The 22,434-nt window shown below is 36.5% G+C and overlaps 1 protein-coding gene and 1 long non-coding RNA gene across 5 annotated transcripts in view; both read left to right on the forward strand.

Moving 5' to 3' along the window:
- LOC147873202 (uncharacterized) overlaps positions 1-3,544 on the forward strand; it is a 274,215-nt gene extending 270,671 nt beyond the window's left edge. The window contains exon 5 of the long non-coding RNA XR_015536128.1: positions 3,077-3,544. This is a non-coding gene — a long non-coding RNA (uncharacterized LOC147873202). The remainder of the gene's footprint in view (positions 1-3,076) is intronic.
- A 6,150-nt stretch (positions 3,545-9,694) lies between these two features.
- The window catches only part of LOC110835404 (zinc finger protein 236), a 31,672-nt gene continuing 18,932 nt past the window's right edge, over positions 9,695-22,434 (forward strand). The window contains exons 1-12 of one of the 4 annotated variants that reach the window (XM_087353165.1): positions 9,695-9,857; positions 10,946-13,408; positions 13,655-13,803; positions 14,779-15,156; positions 16,198-16,326; positions 17,107-17,271; positions 17,526-17,657; positions 18,131-18,280; positions 19,012-19,129; positions 19,579-19,730; positions 20,056-20,248; positions 21,159-21,300. In XM_087353165.1, coding sequence (XP_087209291.1) covers positions 13,282-13,408; positions 13,655-13,803; positions 14,779-15,156; positions 16,198-16,326; positions 17,107-17,271; positions 17,526-17,657; positions 18,131-18,280; positions 19,012-19,129; positions 19,579-19,730; positions 20,056-20,248; positions 21,159-21,300 — 1,835 coding nt within the window. In that variant the 5' untranslated portion in view covers positions 9,695-9,857; positions 10,946-13,281. Of the gene's footprint in view, positions 9,858-9,913; positions 13,409-13,654; positions 13,804-14,778; positions 15,157-16,197; positions 16,327-17,106; positions 17,272-17,525; positions 17,658-18,130; positions 18,281-19,011; positions 19,130-19,578; positions 19,731-20,055; positions 20,249-21,158; positions 21,301-22,434 lie in introns of those variants that run through there. The other 3 variants (XM_087353166.1, XM_087353167.1, XM_087353168.1) reach the window with 3 other exon arrangements.

Below are 22,434 nucleotides of genomic sequence, written 5' to 3' on the forward strand. Positions count from 1 at the left end.
AGTTATGGAGTTTCATTACTTCTGAACAGTATAGGGCACGCAGTGTTATCTTCAAAACGCCTACTGCTGGATTATAAGCGTAAATATGAAACATAAATGAACAAGAAGAGCTGGGAAGAACTTACGACCCCTACATTTCATCAACACCTTTATCTTTATAGTGAGGATAGCAATAAACACGGGCCTAAATTAATTATAAAATTTAATTAACCATTTCTGTTACGAGGTCATGAAATGTTGTAGGACATATGAACTTCATACCACTAGAGGTCACTTCATCAGTATTCTTGTAACAAGTGTTGTGATGTTGCAAGTATGGATAAGAGTCGCTGTGTGTATGTTGTAATTCAATGAAAATACTCCTATTTTCTCCACCTGTCCAACAAGCAACAAGCGATGTTCCATAGTTGTGGGAGTACGCTCAGAACATGCCAACAGACAAGCGAGCTCCCTCTGATGACAGAGCGCTCGATTTGCTCGGAAGGGAAGAGAGAATGAATGAAAAAGTTTCGGTTCGGTCGAGTCAAGTGGTGAAGTGGGGGAGAGAAGGGATGAAGCAACAGGTGGCTCGTAAAGCAGATATCCGCATATAAAGCAAGGGATTTGCGATGGATTGAGTGACTGCTAGCTTTATATCTGTGCCTCAAACAGCATATCCCACATCCAGCCGCCCGGCGTGTGCCACTGGAATCGTGGATAATACGATTAACCTGTAAGACAACATTTTAGAACACGTGTCGCATGTGACATATCATTTGAATACGACCAACTCTGTAAAGGTGTTCAACAATAAAGTGCACACATTTTATCAAATGTGTTCTTTAATCTTGTTTTTTTTTCTGCTTTGGTCTTGATTTGCGTCTTCAGCAGACATAAATTTAATGTTCCAAATTCGGCCAATCATAGTGCCTCAACAAACATAATTTCTCCTCGCATTTCAATAAATATTCAACTTATCAAAAATATTTTAGTTTAAATCTTATATCTAATTGTATGTCTTAATGATATGTAACTAGGGTCTGTGTCTTCTGCCTTCACAGATTAGACCGGTAACGATCCGGACATAATACTCAAATTATAAAGTTTCAAACCTAGGTAAGATTTTTTGAACAGGGGATGGTCCCATCGTAAGGCCTCTGCTGACATAGGATCGATTCTATGTAATCGAGAAATAAAATAATATTGAAAGCTTTTCTATGAGACTCTGTTTAGGTCATTCTATTCAGAAGATTTCTGTATTTTGGGTTGTTGCGCTGTGTAGTATGGTCGATGTTTGCCAACGTTTCAGAGGTCATACTGCCTCCGTCATCAGAGCGATGAATCGCCCTGATGACGGAGGCAGTATGACCTCTGAAACGTTGGCAAACATCGACCATACTACACAGCGCAACAACCCAGAAGACAGAAATCTTCATATTCATCGCCCTGATGATGGAGGCAGTATGACCTCTGAAACGTTGGTAAACATCTACCAGACTACACAGCGCAACAACCCAGAAGACAGAAATCTTCATATTCATCGCCCTGATGACGGAGGCAGTATGACCTCTGAAACGTTGGTAAACATCTACCAGACTACACAGCGTAACAACCCAGAAGACAGAAATCTTCATACTCACCGCTGTGAAAACCTCAAATCATTCATTCTCGCCAGGAAAGCGAAGTGTGATCGCAGGTGGTCAGTTTTAAGACAAGAGGCTTCAGACTTTTAGTTACATCTTTCTTTAGTCCCTGGATTGAAACACGTCGTAAACGGAGAAAGGGGAACCTCACAAGAGAACTCGTAAAAATGAGAGTGAAGTAAACTGGTCGTATCGTTAAAAGTGCATGACCATGGTGAATCTTAGCTCTTGCGGACAGTAGCGTTCGTGCTCTTAACACGATATTGTCATTCAGAGCAGTGTTGTACTAAGAGAGGGCATTTACGAGTTCATATCCTCCCACCTTTTCTCTAGTAACATAGAAACAAAACTGGTAATGTGGACTCCAGATTGAAGTATATATGCATATATACCACATGCGGTATTTGCTATTTAGTATATCATTGACCTTGAAATCCACTTATTGCAGAAACAAATGTATAGCTGCTAAGATTGTAATATCATATTTTAATGCAGATATGAAGAAGCTGTTTTCACCTCACGTTTCGTTACGTGTTCACCATAAAGCGTACTATATTTTATGTCATGTTTCAGTTCGTACGATGAACCGTCTTTGAAATGTCTTAAGTTTGATCTCAGATCCATGTGAAGTATACGGATGACAATTAAATTTATCTTTCAACTTTGGCACAGACCTTATATACCAAATTTAGTCAAAATTCATGATATTTTGCGTTATGGCGAGAATAAAGATGACTGTCTTCCGAGTTATTACGCCGTGGCAGAAACGGTTAATTATTTGTTCAAAGATAATATTAATGTCAACATCAAAGAACTAAAGTTCAAACTTCTCTTCTTCTCATTGGAGTTTTAAAACTGGGAGCCATACGTCGAAAACCTCTTCGTCTAAATAAAATATTACGTTGTCCTTCTTTCTTATTAATAACATAATTTTTTTACATATGTATTTGGGCCTTATATAGTTCATACATTTGACGGTAATGTGATGTTTTTCGAGCCTTAAAGAATTAAATCGACAAGTTGTAAACCATTCACTTGAAAATGTACTGTTGACGTCTTCCTCATTAATGGGATCTATATTTAGACACTGCCTACACTTCACTAAGTTATCTTTCTCTTCCATTCACATAATTATATATAGGAGCCTGGATTAAGAATAGGCCTAATTCTTTCTTGGACGAAGTATAGGCAAAGAGCTTTCTTCTGTCGTTGTGAAAGTATAGAAGGAATTAATTGGCCATTTCGACTGGGAACGCTATCCATTAACTTTACTTTGCGTCGTGATGCCAGTGTTTGCCTACTATTTGTGCCCCATACATTATCCCTCTCTTTCTTTTCTTGTACCCCTTTTATCGCCTTACCGTTTTCTAAGTTTCCTGTTTTCTGCATCTCCACCAATCGATCCTCAGATATTTCTTCCGCCGCCTTCAAAGTGTGTCTTCTCTCTTTTATAGTTACTGCTCTTCAGCGGCGGAATGGGAAGATGTAAACTCGTGGCATGCCTGCAACAACGATGGATATTAAACGTGTATGCGAGCGAGCCATTGGACAGCGTCCATAATCTGAGGCAGAGTGTTCCGAATAGTTGCCCGTGGGCCACATCCGACCCCACACCACTTGTAACTCTACCCGCGAAATTATTTGTTAATTTGTTACTAGTTGCTACAATCTCATTTTTTCTTCTACAAAGAATTATTTGAAAAAAACTGTGTTTCTAATCTCGTCTGCTGCCTTATATAATACAAGTGCCACACTTACTGTTTACTTTAAAACTCTACTGTAAAATGTAAGTTTTCTAGGTAAAATACAAGCTGTTTCAGGAGCAAATTTAAAATAATATATAACTGTGTACTAATTTGTTCACATTTCAATAAGATGTATGTTTTGTAACTTCTGAATAAGCACACACCGACGACAGCTTTTCAGCCAGTACAGCAGTGCCCTGGAGTGTCCAGAAGCCGTCTCTTCAGAATGAATTCGCCTAGGATTTACCAAACGTTTCATTTGATTGTTTGCCAAATTCTAGACTGAGAGACTTTCCTTAGTGTCTTCACAGAGACTCAGTAGCATAAATGAGATCGACTGCTGTCAGTGTTAAGAACTTCGGCACTCTTAGTCTGTTTTACGTCTGTTATTTCAACGCTTTGCGAACACACTCTTGTGACTTTTAAGCGCTGTACGCGGTGCTTGTAGCCTCAAGAGATGACTGATTTATTCTTACTTTACTTAACAAAGTGCTGTTGAGTTAAGAAAGGCGATACCACAGAATAGGAGGAAAACTGCGAGATGATTGCTTTATAACTTATTCTTCTTACTCAATATTAATAGTTTGATAGCATTCAAGAGGATGGAGGAAGCGATGCGAATATTATTAAACGTGAAAGATCATGTTAGTTTCCGCAAACGCCCGACATTACACTTATCCTGGTCCACTTCAATGTGGTTCTTAATTTTAGAAACTAATTTTACATTGTTTTGTTCAATATTATGTTTCCAGCTACGTCTAGAATTGTCTTGTCCTTTCAGACTGTCAAAAAATTAGGCTGTGTGCATTTGTTCTTGATATAATCAGCCCGCAACAATTAGAATAAGAACAGGCCTGCAAGTTGTGAAATGCCTCATCCAAGTATTTCTGTTTCTTAGTTTATAATGGTCTTCTTTGTAAGTTACGTAATATCGAATAGGAGACGTCTGTGAATGTCCAATTGGAAAGAATGTGGAAGGAAGTAAATGTCTTCTATTTAAGATTATATCCCGGCACAGGTCTAGACGGTCTGATTAAAACTACTAAAACGTCATCAGGCCAACCGGCCTCCGGATTGTAAATCGAATACGTGACCTCTCAGATACGAAGTAGGTGTGGTAACTCCTCAACCGAGACATTTGGTACTTCTTTATGTAACGTAGTCTTTGTTCCCATGTGCGTGCGTGTGTTTTTTTTAACTAGCAGTCTCGTATATTAACTCGAAAGCTCAACATCACTAATTTTCAAAGCCTAGCACTTCACTATTTATCAACATAGCCTCTTTCCCAAAGACACTCCAAAATGTTTTCTCGCAGTCATGTATGTATTTGAATGTAAATGTATCTACTTGGTTGCATCACACCTACAATACACTTTCTCTGGAGAGAAGTAGCAAAGTTCCAGTCGACCCCTCGCTACAGACACTCTAATTCTTTTAATACACTCCGATACATTTTATTCTCGCTTTCCTATTTTAATTTTCTCGCCTACAGACTACCTGTGTTATACGCAGAGCAGAGTTCTACTCCAGAATCGTTTTAATTCCTGATTCTTCCCTTTGTTTCGTAATAGCACGGCCGAGGGTGGATACGAGCACGAGAAGGCTCTGTATGGTGCACAGTATCAGTTTTGCAGCGGAGTGGGGAGGTTCCTCGCCTGTATGGTGGGCCCCTGGAGGGAAATCAAGTCCAAAGTGAGGAGGCCATTTTGACTGACAGATCCTGCCATGTTCAGATGGAAAGGCCTTCGCTTGCATACAAATGGCCTACTTTGAGAACTCGCGCGCGCCATGCCAGTCGCCGGCTTCGTTTTTCCCCTGGCCCCTCCTCCCAACAAAGTGATACGAACTGTCGGGGGCCGTGGATATTTATTGTTATAAAGGCAAAGAGGCCTACTTCGGTGAAACTAGCTCTCTCTCTCTCTTTCTCATCTCCCTGGCTGGATGGGCCATTGCTTCAGTGCAGCATCCACTGCCTGTATGCAGATAAGCCGTATTAATTGGGCCGAGTGGAGTACTGGAGGATGGGGTGAAAGAAGGGGAGATGGAGATATGGTCCAGGGTAAAGCCACTGAGTTCTGTCTTATGGAGAGACGCTGAAGCCAAGTGCTTTCTGAAGCCAGATATACAAACAAAATACTCTTTCTTGTATCAGTGGTTCCCAAATTGTCACTAAAAACTCCCTTCCTTGAAAAGCAGAATAAACAAAGTCATATTTAAAGTAATGTCAAAATAAGTACATCAACAGTCAGCTTCTGAACAAAATGTAATATAACGGCGTATGAAGTGCGACGAGCTGAAAAAAGTTGTGAGAAGCGACGGCAGTTGGATAAGATGCTGTGTTACAAAATTAAAAGAGCGGAATTTGTTAGTAATAGGATACAGTTGAAGTCAATGTTGCATTTCCTGTATAGAGCCTGAAACAAGAAGTTGTTTAGTAGGATTTGAGGTTTTCATGACAGTGATGGATGATGGCTGTCTTCTGAGCTGTAGAGCCGTGTAGCCTGGTAGAAGTTTACAAGAGGTCCTTGCTGCCTCCATCATCAGGGCAATGAGACCCTCATCGACACTACATTTTTCTTTTATTTAAAATACTTCGTTAGTATTTTTGCTAAAATAGGGACTGTAAAGCCGAAGTGAGAGACGCTGGATAGCTTGATGAAAGTAAGAGTCCGGAATTAAGAGGGATTAGAAGAGAAGTGGATTAAGGAATCTGCATAGAAAATTATGATGAACAGATACTGCTGAGATACCCCAGAATTTTGTGTAAATAGTGCTTAATCAGAGCACATATAAGGAATGTAAGAAAATATTTAAACAAAGTTGTGCTTAAATGGGGAAAAGAGAACAAAATGCAAACTAAAAGCTAATAACATTAGAAGAGAGAAATGTAGAAGATTACGTAGATTAACTACACTAGTTCAAAAAGTCAAATGAAGCTGTAACTGTACACAATATTTTGCACTGTAATAGCCAGGTGTTAAACAATGGTCAAGCCAATTCAAAATTAATGTTATTTAGTTTAGAATCGTTTCTGTTCCCAACTGTCACGTAGAAACACATAGATTAAACATACAAAACTGTAATGTTACCTGTTGTTTTGTATGTCTGTGAAGTTTGGTCAACATGTATTGAGGGTATCTGAGAACAGGATGTTGAGGAAAATGTTGCAGACATAAGAGGAAGGATGTAACTGGAGACCAGAGAAAATTACACAGTAAAGAGTTCGTAATCTCTCCATGAGCGTAGATAACAGTACAGTCCAATATTAAAATAGACCTTAGATAACTAGTTTGGAAGGGCATGGACTGGATTTGTCTGGCTTAGGATACGTACCAGTGGCGAGATTTTGTGAACACAGTAATGAACCTCCGAACTATATACAGGACCAAGAATTTCTTGACTATCTGGGTTACTACTAGCTTGTCAATACGGTCTCCGCCCGACAGAGTTAGTTGCAGCTAATAGACGAAGCACAAACTGTTTTAATCTATTCACTTTGTCACTGAACTTAGAGTTAACACAAGATCACTTTCTCATCGATCGGTTCTTGCGCGTAAGAAATAATAGCTGGGTACTCTGAGAGTCATACGTAACCTATAAATGTAGTCTGTGGGCAAACCGCCTAACTATTGATTGTTAAAACTTATAATTACATACAGAATGTCCCAAAAAGATGTATACACGCAAGATTAATATTAAGTATTATAATGTATATACATATTTTTGGGACATTCTGCATTATTAGCATTATGTCTTAAAAGTTTAGGTAAATGCAGTCGGAATTAGTTACAGAATTATAGAAAAGGTTTATGATAAGACATCTAAATAGATGTTATCAACATAAAATGAAGCTCTGACATAATTTGTTAAGTTCCGAGAGCGTCTTGCTTTAAAGCTGTGAACGTGAATATAAAGACGGACGTCTTTTGTTGACTGTTGATTAACGCACGCACGTTTCTTGTGTGAAAATCATTACCAATCAGTCTAAATTGTATATCACTGCTAGGAGTTTCCAGCTTCGAGTCACGGTCCAGTCATTTTCGTGGACTCCTTCCCCCTTTGCAGGTGGATGCTGGGATAATGCCTTCAATTACCGCAGCGACGATTCTAGGGACCCGGAAGTAACTTAAGTGTTTTGATCATAACCTCACACCTTATCATTTCGCTTAACGGCTACGCTAAACTCGACAGAAACGCTAGGAATAATTTAAATTTCACAAATCTTTTTACGTATTTTATTCTGTGAAAGTCGAAAATGCTTAGCAGTGTAAAGGTAGTGATTTAACTATACGGACATGCGGACAGTGGTACCAGAAATGGATAGCTATGTAGTACAAGTAATGTAATAAGCTTTAAAATTAATAATATGTGTACCTGCACTTAAAAATTAAGCAGCGTGAAGACTGAAGAAGTTCCATTGAGCCTCGAAGCTCCGACACCGTTCGTGATGTCTTAAATTAGGCCACAGCTGGCTCCTTAAAAATCATAATTTAAATTTGAGCTCAAATAAAATTGTATCAGTTTACAAATAATACTTTGTCGACTGCTAATTTTGAATAATTTTGTCGATAAAATTAAATACGTATCTCACTAACATCTACGACTTTTTGTTCACGTGTGAAAACCTGAAGTATCACTGGTCTATTCTTATTTTAAGTTAGACCCTATGTTTATTATGAAATATAAAATGTTAGTGAATATTGATTGCTGTAGCAATGTACGAAGGAAGGTATTTTAGTTTAATGGTGAACTTAGCATGCGAAGGGTTAGTACTTGAGGAACTGCAGAGTTTTATGTTGGTAATTGTGTATAGATCAGGCTTTCCGTAAGGCAGAGCTCAGTGGCTAAAGTGCAACGTCGCCTCGTCTCTGGTTTAACTTTTCCAAGAGCTATCTGGGTTTGCTGCGAGAAGGGCGTAAATTTTGGCGGTGCTTGTGGCGCTATCACATTATATCGAGCATTTCTCTCTAATTTACGGCTTGTAATTAAAGGGTTACCCACGCGTTTCATGGATGCATTACAAGTTTAAAGGACATTTGTAACGGAAGTTTGAGTTCGCAGCTTTTTGATAGGTCGCTGTTCTAGGGAGAGAGATTGTGAGAAGGAAATGGGGAGAGGGGACGGGGAGAAGTCGAGATTCGATTGCAACCGCCTGGAAACAAACTGGTGCGAGAAAGATAGCATTACGGTCTCTACGTATTGCAATATAAATCTAATAAAACCTTTTTAACTCTTCCCGTGCTACAGACGAGATACGTCGTTGAGAAACGATCTTCTCTGTTCCAATCAACTCATGAATTTGATAATGTAAGTGAAAATGAATTATCCTTCCATATCTTGACAATAAGGCCTAAATTAGTAAATCAGATTATCACCAATTAGTAGCTGTGGAAATATAGAAACAAAAGGTGGCATTTGTTTCATAAATTAAGCCGACACCTGTACTTTTATTTATTTAATAATAATGTCAGTAGCTCAGATTATTTGGCGTTGAGTGTTAGAATGAATTATAAATAATGAATATTAAAAGGATATGTAAGGAAGCAGTCGTGGTCTTATTGAAAATATTACCTAAGCATTTGCCAATAGGGAGTAAGGAAAACCAAGAATAACCCGATTCGAGATGATGTCGGAGACGAGAGCTTAACCTGGGTCCGTCCAAATGTGAAACAGGAAAAAATGCACGTACTTAATTATTCTGGATAATATAACAGTGGGTTTCTAGGATACCGTCACAGACCGAGACACAAAATCATGTGGTTAGATTTAAGAAAAACTAAACAGGATTTACAAAAAAGAATCACTTCTAAGACTTCTCGCTGTCAGCCCTCAAGGTAGGACCTCATGATGCACATTTAAGCCCATAGCTCCTTTAAACTTACGTTGAAATTTCAATTTGCACACTGAGTCATTTACTGCCAATTTCAAATCATCGACTTTGTTCTTTAATTCCATGCTATCCATCTCCTACAGTGACTTCGTAGAAGTTTTCCAAATTTCTCTTTCAAAATTTGTTTGTGTTAATAGCCTCTCTTGTTCTAGTAAATTTCACAGACCATTGTAACCAATTTTTCGTTACATTCGTGAAACATTCTGAATTCTCAGTTTGTCCTCCTCAAGTCATAAAGTTCCAGAGCACTTGGTTTTGAGACACGTTCTGCCTCAAAGTGAGACTATTTCACACCCATACAAAATAACTAATTACTCCCCACATGTTAAGAGCGTGTATTTATAGAACTCACCGTTAGATGGCATGCAGGACTGTTCAGCTTATTCTGCCATCTATACTTTGCTACAGAATTTGTGCTGTTATGTGACAGGAAATCGGTATGAAATTCCTGTTCCGCCATGTTCTTTTTGGTGATTCTTCGTCAACGTTTATTAGGATGAATTTGTGTTATTTTGTACATAGAATGAGCCATTTAACATAAAAGAGTATGTTAAAGTATCTTCAATAAGTCCGAACTGCATTCATGTGTCTGTCTTTAAGGTATGTATTTTGACAAGCGGGCCCTATGTGTTTATTCCCAGGGCGGAATGATACCGTAAAGTAGGCCGTAGGCTTTGGAAGTCAAATGAAATATGAATGAAGTTATCCGAAGACGTGAACATTTGGCGGCTTTGCTTGAACATCGTTGTTGTTGATTTCGTATATTTAGTTAAGTTAATACGATTTCATTGAAAAGCGAAATAATATTTTTAATGCATGTGCAGTCTTTCATATATTTATACTTGTTATTTTTGTTTAACTTTTACTAAGCCATGCAAACAATTAATGGCTTTAATAGCCAGCTCCTTCATATGTAATTTCGTCAAGACAATCACAAAATATAATATGCGGTGTATGAAATGGGTGACATCAAACATAGAGCACGGTTGATTATACAGTAGGATGTACATTTACATTATGTAATTCAGAGCAATGTCAAATTTGGTTATGGTTTACATTTCCATTCTTATTTAATCAATTAAATATAATACACAAGCAAAATTCAACATACCTATCAGATGTATATATTGACAAGAGTATATTATAGTGAGGAATTGGTACTTTTTCTACCTACATTCCATTTATTAATCTAAAGTGAAGAATTTGTAGCAATGTTCCAGAGCAGATATCTAAGTTACAATATGATGATATGTTTTTCTGGTTAAGTTGATATGGTTTTTGTAAAGGCTACATGTTGTAAATAAAACCAAAATTCAAGGATATTTTAGGACTGATAGAATTGTTTACATGGTACATAGTGGTCACTGCATTGTAAAGTTTTCACTCGCATGGAGCCGTATTATAGCAACTGCTCATTTTTACTCAGTTTTATAGAACTTTTGATGATTTGCACTATAGTGAGTATGCTATTTACTGCTTGCATGTCATAATAGTAGACAAAGGAGCTGTAGTGATATTATTACATGGTTTTCTACTGGTAACAGTTAATGGTATTGTTTGTAGTTCTTGTAAATATTATAATTTATAACAACAAAACAATGAATTTAACAATAGTCTTTTTATGGTTGAGCACCAAAGACAGTGAGAACATGTTGACTGTTGACAGACAAAAAAATGTTTTCATTTAGAAACAGCGGGATCATGCATGTACCAGATCAGTACTTGTCCTGACTACACCAGATAACTCCAGGTTTATTCTCATGGCTTGCATACAAGACATGGTGGTAACATTCCATTAAGTACTATACTTTGGATTTGTGTAAAGGTAATAAATGCCTACTGAACTAGGATTTAGATCCCAGGATAATGTGAGTTGTTGTCATCTATTATTCTTGTTACTCCTTTGAAGAGCCTATAGCATCCAAAATGTTCTCCCAACAGACACTATTTATGCCAACTGTTAAATATTTTATGTTTCACATTCTTCTAAATCTTCCTTCTCAGTTGTTCTGATGCCCTAACATTCCAGTATGTAAGTTTTATTTCATATGTTTCAAGTGAAATGTCATCAACACAGGATCAGTCTTGCTTTTGTTTCTTTAATATTTGAGTTTTAAAATGTGCTGGTTATTAGCCTACAGTATCTGAGTCTGGTGGTGGGAATGCCACATTAGCTTCCAGATTAGCCTGCAGCTGCTTTAGTCTGGCCTGCTCCCTTTGAACTTATCAACAAGGGAACTCTACCAGGAGTCGAGGCTCTGATTGGTATCACTGTCAGGATTACTGAGGCATGCAGGCCTTTCTGCCACATCAAGTCAGCAGCTGCATGGGAGGAGGATTATGTGATAAACATATAATATCCCACCTCGCTTGAAGCAGTTCTTGTTACAGTTTTTACAACAAATTTTCTGTACAAATGGAAGAGGTTAACCTGTTTGCTAGGGATGTATGTCAATCAACTTATGTGTTTTTATTGAGGACAGAACATAAGAGAAACATTTTTTTAAATAGAAATGAATGATTTAAGTTTGAAAATGTTGCACTTGTAATGTAGCCTAACACATCTTTCACACAACACATAACCTTTATCTGTATGTAAATATTATTGATTCAGATAACCCTATTATTATTGTGAGACCATGTCTCTGGAACTGCGGCCACATTGTCCATCTCCCAGACATTACATGAATAAGAATGGAGCAGTGGTATGATGATACTGACAGGAAAAAGCTGAATCTGTCCCAGTTCCACTTTTTCCAACACAAATGCCACATGGACTGTCCTGAGCATGAACCCAAAACTCTGCAATGAGAAGCTGGAAACTGACCATTCGAGCTATGGCACATACAAATGTGTGGCTGAGAATTCCTAAACTTATCTTTTTGATATCACCATGTCCTGCCTGAAATCTTCATTAAAAGGTGATCTGGAAGTCAATGATGAATCTTTGACCATGGAGGACATTCTTCTTTTCATTGTCATTATTACTTACATGTTATACTGTACAGTACTTTATACTTACACATTATAAACATTATGTATGTGTAAGTTACCTATTTTTAAATTTCAATGTACAATAAAACCTTAGATATGTGTCTTCAAGATTACTACCCCTACTCCATGATCCTCTATGCCCTAGCCTGTACCAAACATGATTTGTCTAACTACTCAGTAAGTTTGGAACTTAACCTTCTGCTGCTGGGAGAAAAGACTGATTGAGTTGAAAGGTTTGACATTGATTGGAAAAGGTATATTTCAGATGTGGAATTTTCAATTTTAAAACTATTTTTTGGAATTTTCATTATACCATATTCATATCAGAAATAATTATGTTATTTTTCCTTGAATAGGTATGTTTTTGTCTCCAAGTGTGCCTGAATCATGAAACCATGTCACCAGTTAAAATTGATAAAAGTATTATCACAAAATTTTCATGTTAAATTATTCTCATTTTAGAAGATGATCCCCTTTTTTTATCCCTGTTTTAAAGAATTCAGATGCAGACACAAGAAGTGCTAAAGCATTGTACTAACTATGAATTCTTGGGCTGATAACTTATCTAATTTTTATCAGTTTTGAGGTCAGTCATTACTCAAACTTTTTATACCAATCAGAAATGGCCTGTGTACATGGCAGGTTAGTATCCATAACATCTGTTATTGTCTTACATATTTTATCCATACCCTACATATTGATGTCTTTTCTCAGTTAGATGTGTTCAAAACATCTGTGCTCAGTCACCATTGCAGTAAGTGATCAAAATCCAGGATACCCAAATATTTTTAATCTACCAAAGCCTATTCTGCTAGGACAAGCAGAGATACATACACACAGTGAGCATAGGACCAATTTACACACCTTTGGAACAAGTTTTGTTAAAAATCCTGTACAAGTTTACTAACTCCAAATTGTTTGTTTTATCTGGAGGGAAAAATGTAGTTACATAGTTGAAAGTTTTCAGTTATAAATTATTTAATTCTTTTGCTAGATATTCCTTATTAATAAATTTTGTCTGTTTTAGAACATGGATGAGGCTAAAAGTGGAAAGGATGATATGTCAGATGCACATGTTGTCTCTCTTGCCACTGAAACCGCCCTTAATAACTCAGGACTTGTGTTTTCTGATGGTAGCAACATGCTTGCTTCTGCAGGTGACCTTAATTCAATTTTTATCAATATTTTTATACATTCTGTGTTGTACTGATATTATATAATGAATACAGAAGTAGGTAAAGTTAAAACACTGGAAAGTAACATTTAATAGAGATAAATTTAATAACAGAACATTGAAGTATTGTAGATCTTCAAGTAGAAAAAATTAAGGTAGTTTCTACTTTTACCTAGTCAGTAGACTTATCATTGTTATTTTTAACATAGGATCTGTCACTGTATTTCAGATGTAGCATTGGATGATGGTGGAACAACATATTTGACTCTTCCGCTGCATTTTGTACAAGATGGTTCAGTACTTGAGTCAGGATCTAGCATTCATAACTTAATTCTTAAAAGCTTGGCAAGCAGCACAGTGTTTCTCGATACTAGTCAGGTATGAGTTTGTATGGTTAATGTTGTGAATACAATATACATAATAAGGTCCAGCGGTGGGCTTTTGTGAACTTCTATCAGCTGTATAAGGGATATACTATTGTTAGTTTGCATGTGGTAACCCTTGTTTGTCCCCCTGGTACCATTTGAATCACTGGACAGATTTTTGTGAAACTTGGTATGATGTGCCACTGGGGGCCATTTGGCTCTTGGCATGACTCAAATTGACCATTATCAATGATGGCCAGGTACCTAAGCTAGGGTATTGTGCCTAAGAACCAAACTCTGGAGTATAGGTGAAATGAGAGTTAATTATAGATTTTATGCAGCGACCATATTTCTTTTAACAAAAATATTACTTTAAAATGCTGCATATATTTCGACAATGTATTATCATACATCATTTCAGGATCCTGTGTTATGTAGCATTAGTGACACTCCCATCTCACATGTTCACACTTCTGCCATATTGTTATTGCAAGTTGTAGGAGGAAACCTTTTTTTAAAGTAGTGATTATATTTACCACCTGCTTTAATGATAAGTAACTACATTTTGTCCAAAGATTTTATTTATTGGTTTTATATGATTCTCAGTAGAATCACATAAAATTTCCTTAAACAGTTGATTTGTATAATAGAAAAATATTTTGTTTCATTTGAGGTAATTTGAATTTTTAAATATATAGACAAACTTTTGCTTCAAAGGTATAACATATGAGGTAGGAGTTGTCTCAAATTGAATAAAATTTGTACCAAGTTTTGTGGAGAACAATCAGATTCTTTAAAAGTTAGAAAGTAGGTCACAGACAACATGATTATGTAAGCCTACTTTCTTCCCTTAATGAAGCAAAGTAGGCTAACCACATTGGTCAAATAATTTGATGCTACAAGCTGGAAGTATCTTTTAAATGCACTGTATTGATGACTAAGATTCTCATCATGAACATAGCACTCATCTATTTCTCTTTCCCAACAGTTTACCCTTCTGTCAGGGTGTTCTAGTCAAGTAATATTAAGTACGGATGGCCTTGTTGAAGATGGAGATGGGAAGATTCTGCTGGGTACAGAGAATGAAAAGAGTTCAGATAAAGTTTCAATTGTACCAGGCCTAGGAGTTGATATTGCAACCATTGACCTGACAAACCTTACTAGTGAAGGAGGAAGTGGAGATGTAGGTTCTGATCCAATCGAGAATGGAGAAGTTATCAAGCCTGGGTGTCTCACGTTCAGTTTGGATACAACTATTCATCCTCCAAATAAACAAAATCATGAGGTACATCAGCCCAATTCATCAAGAAGAGGACCAGGACGGCCTAGGAGGGAAGACACAGAAGTAGATCCTCCCATTGGAAAGGTATTTTCTTACTATAAGGGATGCTCATAAAGTAACTTTACAAGGCATGTATCTTGGAAGTGATTCATATAGTCTTCAATATGAATAATTCAGCATCAATAGACAGCTGGTAAACTTCTTTTTTATTTTATTGAGACATCTATCATATCACATGACGAGTTTATGTGCGCATTTTGCATATATGTCAGTGTTTTGTTCCTGCATCATTTATTCAGTACCACATAACCTTAGCAATAGCAGTAAGCAACAAACAGTCAACTCTTAAGTGAGGTGTCTAGAAGGTTTACCTCAAATGGCTTCTAACGAATACTGTGGTGGTTATTTGGTATTTAGTAGGCCCAGTGTCATGGCTTGGCCCAGATACCAACTGTCTTGCCATTTTTTCCTTCTCATTGTCTCCAACAATATGCTTGAAATACACTGTATTTACTGTAATTTTACAGCAGTTGTAGAAAGTAGTGTCTGTAATATTTAATATACTTCCCAGTGATGGAATTATTCAGTCTTGTGGCTGAAGTTTTTCTGCAATATACATAATAACTGCCCAGATTTTTTTTTCTGAGGCTATAATTATTCAGGTTTATTTCTGTATACTTGTGCTTCAATTATCCTGAGAAATAACCAGACTTGAGAAATGTTATGACAACTGCTATCTACTGGTCATTCAATCATTCACTGAACAGAATCCTTAATGAATATTTGTGGTCTGTGCTATGTATCATTATCTTCATCTTCATGTAATTTTATAGGACGGGGTTCAACCTATTGATTGCATGATATTTAAACAATTTTTGTTATTTGCGTACTCTCTGATTATGCATCTTTTATCAACAAAAGACAAAGTTCATACCATTTTTTATACCTGTGACAGAGTGTATTTATTTCCTGTATTTCTATTGACATGGCAACCAGAATATTACAAGCTACAGCACATGAAAATGCTCTTTTATTTGCGTTGAACTGCTCTGTATGCTGCTACATGAAACCCAATCACCATGTCACATAACCTTTTATATAATTTGATTTTATTATATATTGCAGGGGCCATTTAAGTGTCACATATGTGGTAAAGAATTTTCTAAGTCATCACAATGCAAGAGACATGTGAAATGCCATTCAGATGATAAGCCATTTTTGTGCAACCTATGTTCATCATCATTTAATGTGGAGGTAAGAAAATGTTCAGTACAATAGATGCACACATATATGCATACTCATATATGCACATATGCAAAGTTGATTAGTAAGGTAACCAGACCGACTAACATGGTCATCTGTCAGCTATTACACAAACTTTCTTGGAGTTTGTTTGTTTCAGCAACTCACATTCATTACTAGAAATGTTTATTTGTAAATAGATATCATATTGTTTACAATAAGAATTTTTGTAACTGATTGTAAGCTTTCATGGAGGTTCTTTTTTGGTGTTGGAACTGGTTTTGGGTTTTACAGCATTAAATAAAATTAGCTTGAAATACTTCTCTCCATCACACCAATAATTTTACTCAGTCATACTAGGCAAATACTGAGATTGTATGTTGAAATAGGCATGACATCTTTCTCTTTTACAGCCATATGATGCCTTATAACCATTGCAGTTGAAAAAGTGTAATTAAATGTTCAAAGAATAATCAGTCTTAGAGTTTAAAGATCACCCATGATCAATGTCTAATTTCATATGATGCTCTAATCTTTTCTATTAAAACTGCAGTTTCTGTATGAGATTTGATGTTTTCGCAACAGTGTATATGCCATTTCTGGTCTTCTAGGTTATGACACAGTGTAGTCTTGTAACTGACAAAATTCTTCCATAGCACTCCATGACTTCTGTCCTGAAGATGGAGGTGATATGTTTTTCCCAAAATTTTTTTTAGAAACTTGCAAGCCAGCATAGCATCATAAAATAGAATAGAACATTCCACATTAGTATTTTGTGTTTCTTTATTCCAGTCAAATTTGATTCTGCACAAGGCAACACATAATGTAGATGACCCACGGTGTCCAGAATGTAATAAGAAGTTCTCCCGCATTGCAAGTTTAAAGGCACATGTGATGCTACATGAGAAAGAGGAAAGCCTGTTCTGCTCTGAGTGTGGTGATGAGTTCAGCACAATGGTGTGTACTTACTCAGTTCTTTTCTATTTTCCAGTGGAGGCATCAGGATTTTGTCACCATACTTCCCTTGTTTTGTAAGAAAATATATACTTATGACATCATGTGTTTGTCCTTACCTACTGATCAGTAATAAACATTACAATTTTGAGGATTTAAGTGGCTAAAATTTTACTTGTTTATTAACATCTTTGTCGTGCCAACTAGAGAAACATTTCTAGACACCTATCTTACACAAAGACTGTATTTTCTACCAGCTCCAACTTGAGGAACATAAAAGGGAGCACCAAAATGAATGGGTTAAGCCATCTAATCCACAGTGTCGACAGTGCAAATGGCAATTCTCTCGTGCTTCAGCACTGCGTGAACATATGAAGGAACATTACAAGGTAAATGAAAATTTTTTGCAACTCACATAAGAAAATTCAGCCCATTAAGATATTGAAATCTTTCTAGGAACTCTTACTCAAATTACAATTTAAGTATGTGTTTGAAATGGAAAATTGTTAAAATTTACTTTCCTTTCCATTAAGAGCAGTTTTTACTGTTTATGTTAATCTAAACTATGCTCAGACAAATTTACTTATAACTTAGTATTCTGATTCTGAACTTTATAAATTCCATTAATATAAATTTCAAGAACTTAAAAGTTGTAAGTCTTTTGGTTTTCATAGCAGTGTGAGTTCAGATCTTACCTTCTGGTTTGCTACGTTGTGTCATCTTCTGGTCGTACACCAACAACTTGACAACTGAGAAGACTACAGTCCAAAAACTTGGAAGTTGTCATACATATAACTGTCATGCAGCTAAGTTTTCTTAAAAACCCGTCATCAGTAATCAGGGCTTATTTTATTTATTTCAGGTAAAAGCTTCATTGTCACATAAGAGTCACAAACGTAACATAGATCGAAGCACTTTTATCCATAAATGTGACACGTGTCACAAGTGCTTCCAGAAACCGAGCCAGTTGGTCCGACATAAGAGGATCCACACGGGTGAGAGGCCCTATAAGGTATGGTTATTTTAGTTTTTTCAACATTTTAGCTTCTGTTTCCCTTATTTTTATACGGTAAAGAAAGGAACAGTGAAGAATGCTGCAAATAATGACATTTAAATTTTCATATGTAGTCCTACTGTATACTGTTTAGGTATTTTTTATGCTCTGTCACATGCAAAGGACAGCTTGTGGGGCTGTTCCGCCCTTCTGTCTGTTGTGTCTTTCAGCCAAAGAAATCATGCTTCTTCAGTTAGTGGTCTTACAAGCTATGCATCCTACCATTTAATGATTTTACAAACTAATCACGCTGCAGTCGCACATGAAACACTTGAAATAAAACTTGGTAGTTGTCCCTTCTGAATGATTGATTTTTTTCAACTTTTAACTTATCTTTAGAGATACAGTCATATCTTTCACTGTGAAATATAGTATAAATGAAAGAATATTGACAACACCTGAATTCACAACTGCTCATATTCTTTCCATTTCATTGTTTATAAATATTCTGTCATTTCATTAAACCGTAAACAACCCCTACAGTCGCTACAGGAATGTTAAATAATTGATGAACCTTGTAGTCATCTGGCTACAGTTTAAGAGTAGCAAAAACTATTGCGCATTCTCATTTTCTGTTATAAACATATACAGTCTGTAAGTCTGAATGTTCTCTTCTAATGCTTTTTTAAAGATTTGGACTGAAAATATGTAAATATTCATTTATACTGTTCTTTATTCATGTTTTTTAGTGCCAGATATGCCCAAGAGCTTTCAACCAGAAAGGCTCTCTACAAATTCATATGTCCAAACACAATGGTATTAAACCATTTCATTGTGAATTTTGTGCTGCTGCTTTCAGTCAGAAGGGTAAGAAATGTTCTCTGTTAAAATCCAATAGATGAAATTTTTGAAATGATTATATATCAGGACAGCTTTGAGGTTTAACAAAAAGTTATTTTTCTGCCTGATGGTCTGAAAATGCATTCCCCTTAAGTTACCATAAGAATCCAGTAAGTTCCTCATACTGTTGCTTAACCTTATTGACCCATTGGCTCATAAAATAATTTTGTTCTATAACCAGGTTATGATGATAACATTAGCTACAGACACAGAATTAAATAGCATTAGTACTTTATTAGGAAATGATGAGACAGGGAGAATAACTTGGCTTTGCTGTCTGTTTGTACCAGTATTCTAGATTAGTTTTTCATTCAGGAATGTTTGTTATGACACCAAATATTTTGATCTTGACCTGAATCCCAAGGTCCTCATCATTCTAATTAATTTTTAAAGACATTGGGGTGCTTTCCTTCCAGGTAATCTCCGTGCTCACATTGTACGAGTTCATACGATTCCCAACTCAGGAGAACAAGTTTATAAATGCATGGAATGTCCATGTGTGTTTAAAAAATTGGGAAGCCTTAATGCACATATGAGTCGAATGCATTGTGGTGATGGTTCACAGAAGGTGAGAACTCATTTGCAGGAGTAACGCTGGATATTAGAGGTTCTCAAACTATTAATTCATGAACCACTTTCTTAAAAGTTCAGAATACACAAATTCCTATCTAAAATCAAACTTTTCTCAAGAATTTTTCATTTACATGCTTCTTCCCTTTCTTTCCATCACAAATCACCAAGCAGATTATTAATCCTTAGAAGCCCAGAGGTAACTATATGAACTGCCTGCTTTAACATTTAACCATTCTGCACATTGATACTCAATATATTATGTGAGTTGCTAATTCAGTTTGAGATGTTACAACATTCTGTGGATGTTTTTTCTTCATTAGATTGAAGGGCCAGATAATTCTGATACATCACTCATAGTGAATGTTCGAGCCGTGTTGTCACAATTGGCAGAACTGGAAGCACATGTAGCAGGAGATAAAAACAAGATACCTGAGCAGCCTAGTGATTCAGATATTTTGCAGCAAGCCCTGGTTAATAGTGGCCTCTCTGGGAAGGATCAGTCTACCCTGCGAGGTAACTTATATTTAATCACATAATTCACTTTTTCCCTCAAATTTAGCGCATGAGGATTTGTAAAAATTGCCTATCATAGAAAGTATTGCTGCCTTTCTTGCCTATTTACAAATGCAAAACATTTTCTTCAGAAAGCTGGGTATATCCTATGGGAGTTAAATAGACTCTAAGATAATGTTTTAATTTAAATTCTTTGTCTAATTATGAGGTCTAACTATTAAGGAGCCAGACTGATGTTTTTCTACAGCAGCTGGCGACATTGGTGAGTTGGCACATGTTGGAATACATGATGTAGAAGGTTTATGTCAAACAGTTTTGTGGTATGAGTTTCATTGTTACATTTGTTGTTTTCTTGTCTATGAGCATATGAGGATAAAAGATATTTTCGCAGACTTTTCAGCAAGAATGTTGGACTAAATAATGCTGGTGTTGGTTGATGCGTGTGTCTTCCAGTACTACTCAAAAACAAATGGAAAAATCTCCGTTGGTGAAGGCCAAGAAAGCATGAATGTCAGAATCAGAGGTCAAAACCTTGCTGATCTTTTTGGATGTAAAAGAGTTACAAATTTGTTCCTTCATCACAGATCATTCATCATTGTTTTATGCATGATTTCATGTATCAATACACTGCACGGTATGCAAAGTTTTAAGATTTATCACAGATAGTCAACCAAGAATTCTGATTTAAAGTTATGGTAGTATAGTCATTGAAGAGGCCCAAATTTCTGGCCAAACAAGTAGATTTTGACAATGTTCCTTCCCACACAGTATCTAAGTGAGTTTTGATTTTAAAAAATGTCAGTGATTAGTCCATAGGCTCTGTTACAGTAAGAGATTTCTTAAGCCATTACCTGAATTACTTGGTTGCTTAACAATTACTATACCATGGCGTAACATTATTTTCTTGCAGGACTAGAAGATAGTTCTTGCAATCATGAAACCAAAATGAAGGATGGTGTCTGTGATGAGAGTGGAACAGTCAGACAGCACAAGGAGAGTAGCACAACCAGTTACATCACACTTGCTGACAGAGGACTTGATGGAACTGTGAGGTACATATTCTGCTCTTCTTTTCTTATTATTCTTGTTCTTCTCTTCCTTCACCCCCACCTGCTCTTTCTCTTCCATCTCCCTTTTCTGTTAAATATCTGTAATTATAATGTACTGAAATATAATGTTTGTGACTGTAATCTTGAGACTTGCAATGAATGCAGGAAGTCTGAAGCATACTACTGTACTGCATAGCAGATGCTATCTTTCCTCCTTCACCCCACTTCCTCACCCCTCAAGTCTCAAGATTACAGTTGTGACAGTAGATATCATGGGGTTTTGTTGTAAAAATTCATTTCAAGAACTTTCAATCTGCATTAATTTTCCACTCCCCTTATGTATGAGATGAATTGTCCACAGTTGTTTTAGTTCTTTTTAATTACTTTCTCACTCCATAAAATCGATTGCAGTTTATTTATTTTACTTTTTTTTAACTTCCCCCCCCCTTTCTTTGTCATATTTAAAGTCCATTAATATTGTCTACACATTATGTACTTTCCTCTCACACAATATACATACTGTGAGAAAGAACAGACATTTAAGTAAAACAAAAGTACTTGATTTCTAATTACTGGCATAAAATACCATTCATGTTAGGAGCCATAATGTTACAGTATATATAACAGCATCTCACTGTTTGGTACTTTAATGTGGTAAATAATAGTACAGTGAAACCTCGATGCATCGTTTTCGGCGGGGGTGGGAAATAAAAACGATGAATGCGGGAAAACGATAGATGCGGGAAAGCATTAAAAATTTTAAAAAAAACAATGTTTCTCTTTCAAAGTTACTTCTTTTTACCAAAAAAGTCTTTAATGGACAACTGGTTTGTCGAAACTTTACGTTTTAGACCAAACAGAGCACTTTCCACGTTCAAAATGTTTTCCTCGTCACGTTCACTAATATTAAGCGCATAAAAGAACGACTTCACTTTCGCCAATGCACCGTGCGCTTCGGCAAAACTCGGCAAAGCTTCGGGCTCGCATTCGTCGTCTTCTTCTTCCTCACCACTCCAACCCCCTTTGCGGACAATAACAGGAAAAATGGAAATACTATTACTGCCGAACTCAACGAAACGTAGCTGTAGAAGACCCTGAACCGCTGGAAACGAGATGAACCAGAAGAATGAAATGTGC

This window comes from Zootermopsis nevadensis, unplaced genomic scaffold (assembly GCF_977971745.1).
Source record: "Zootermopsis nevadensis isolate Lab colony 2312 unplaced genomic scaffold, Znev_1.0 Znev_ptg000021l, whole genome shotgun sequence".
NCBI lineage: Eukaryota > Metazoa > Arthropoda > Insecta > Blattodea > Termopsidae > Zootermopsis > Zootermopsis nevadensis.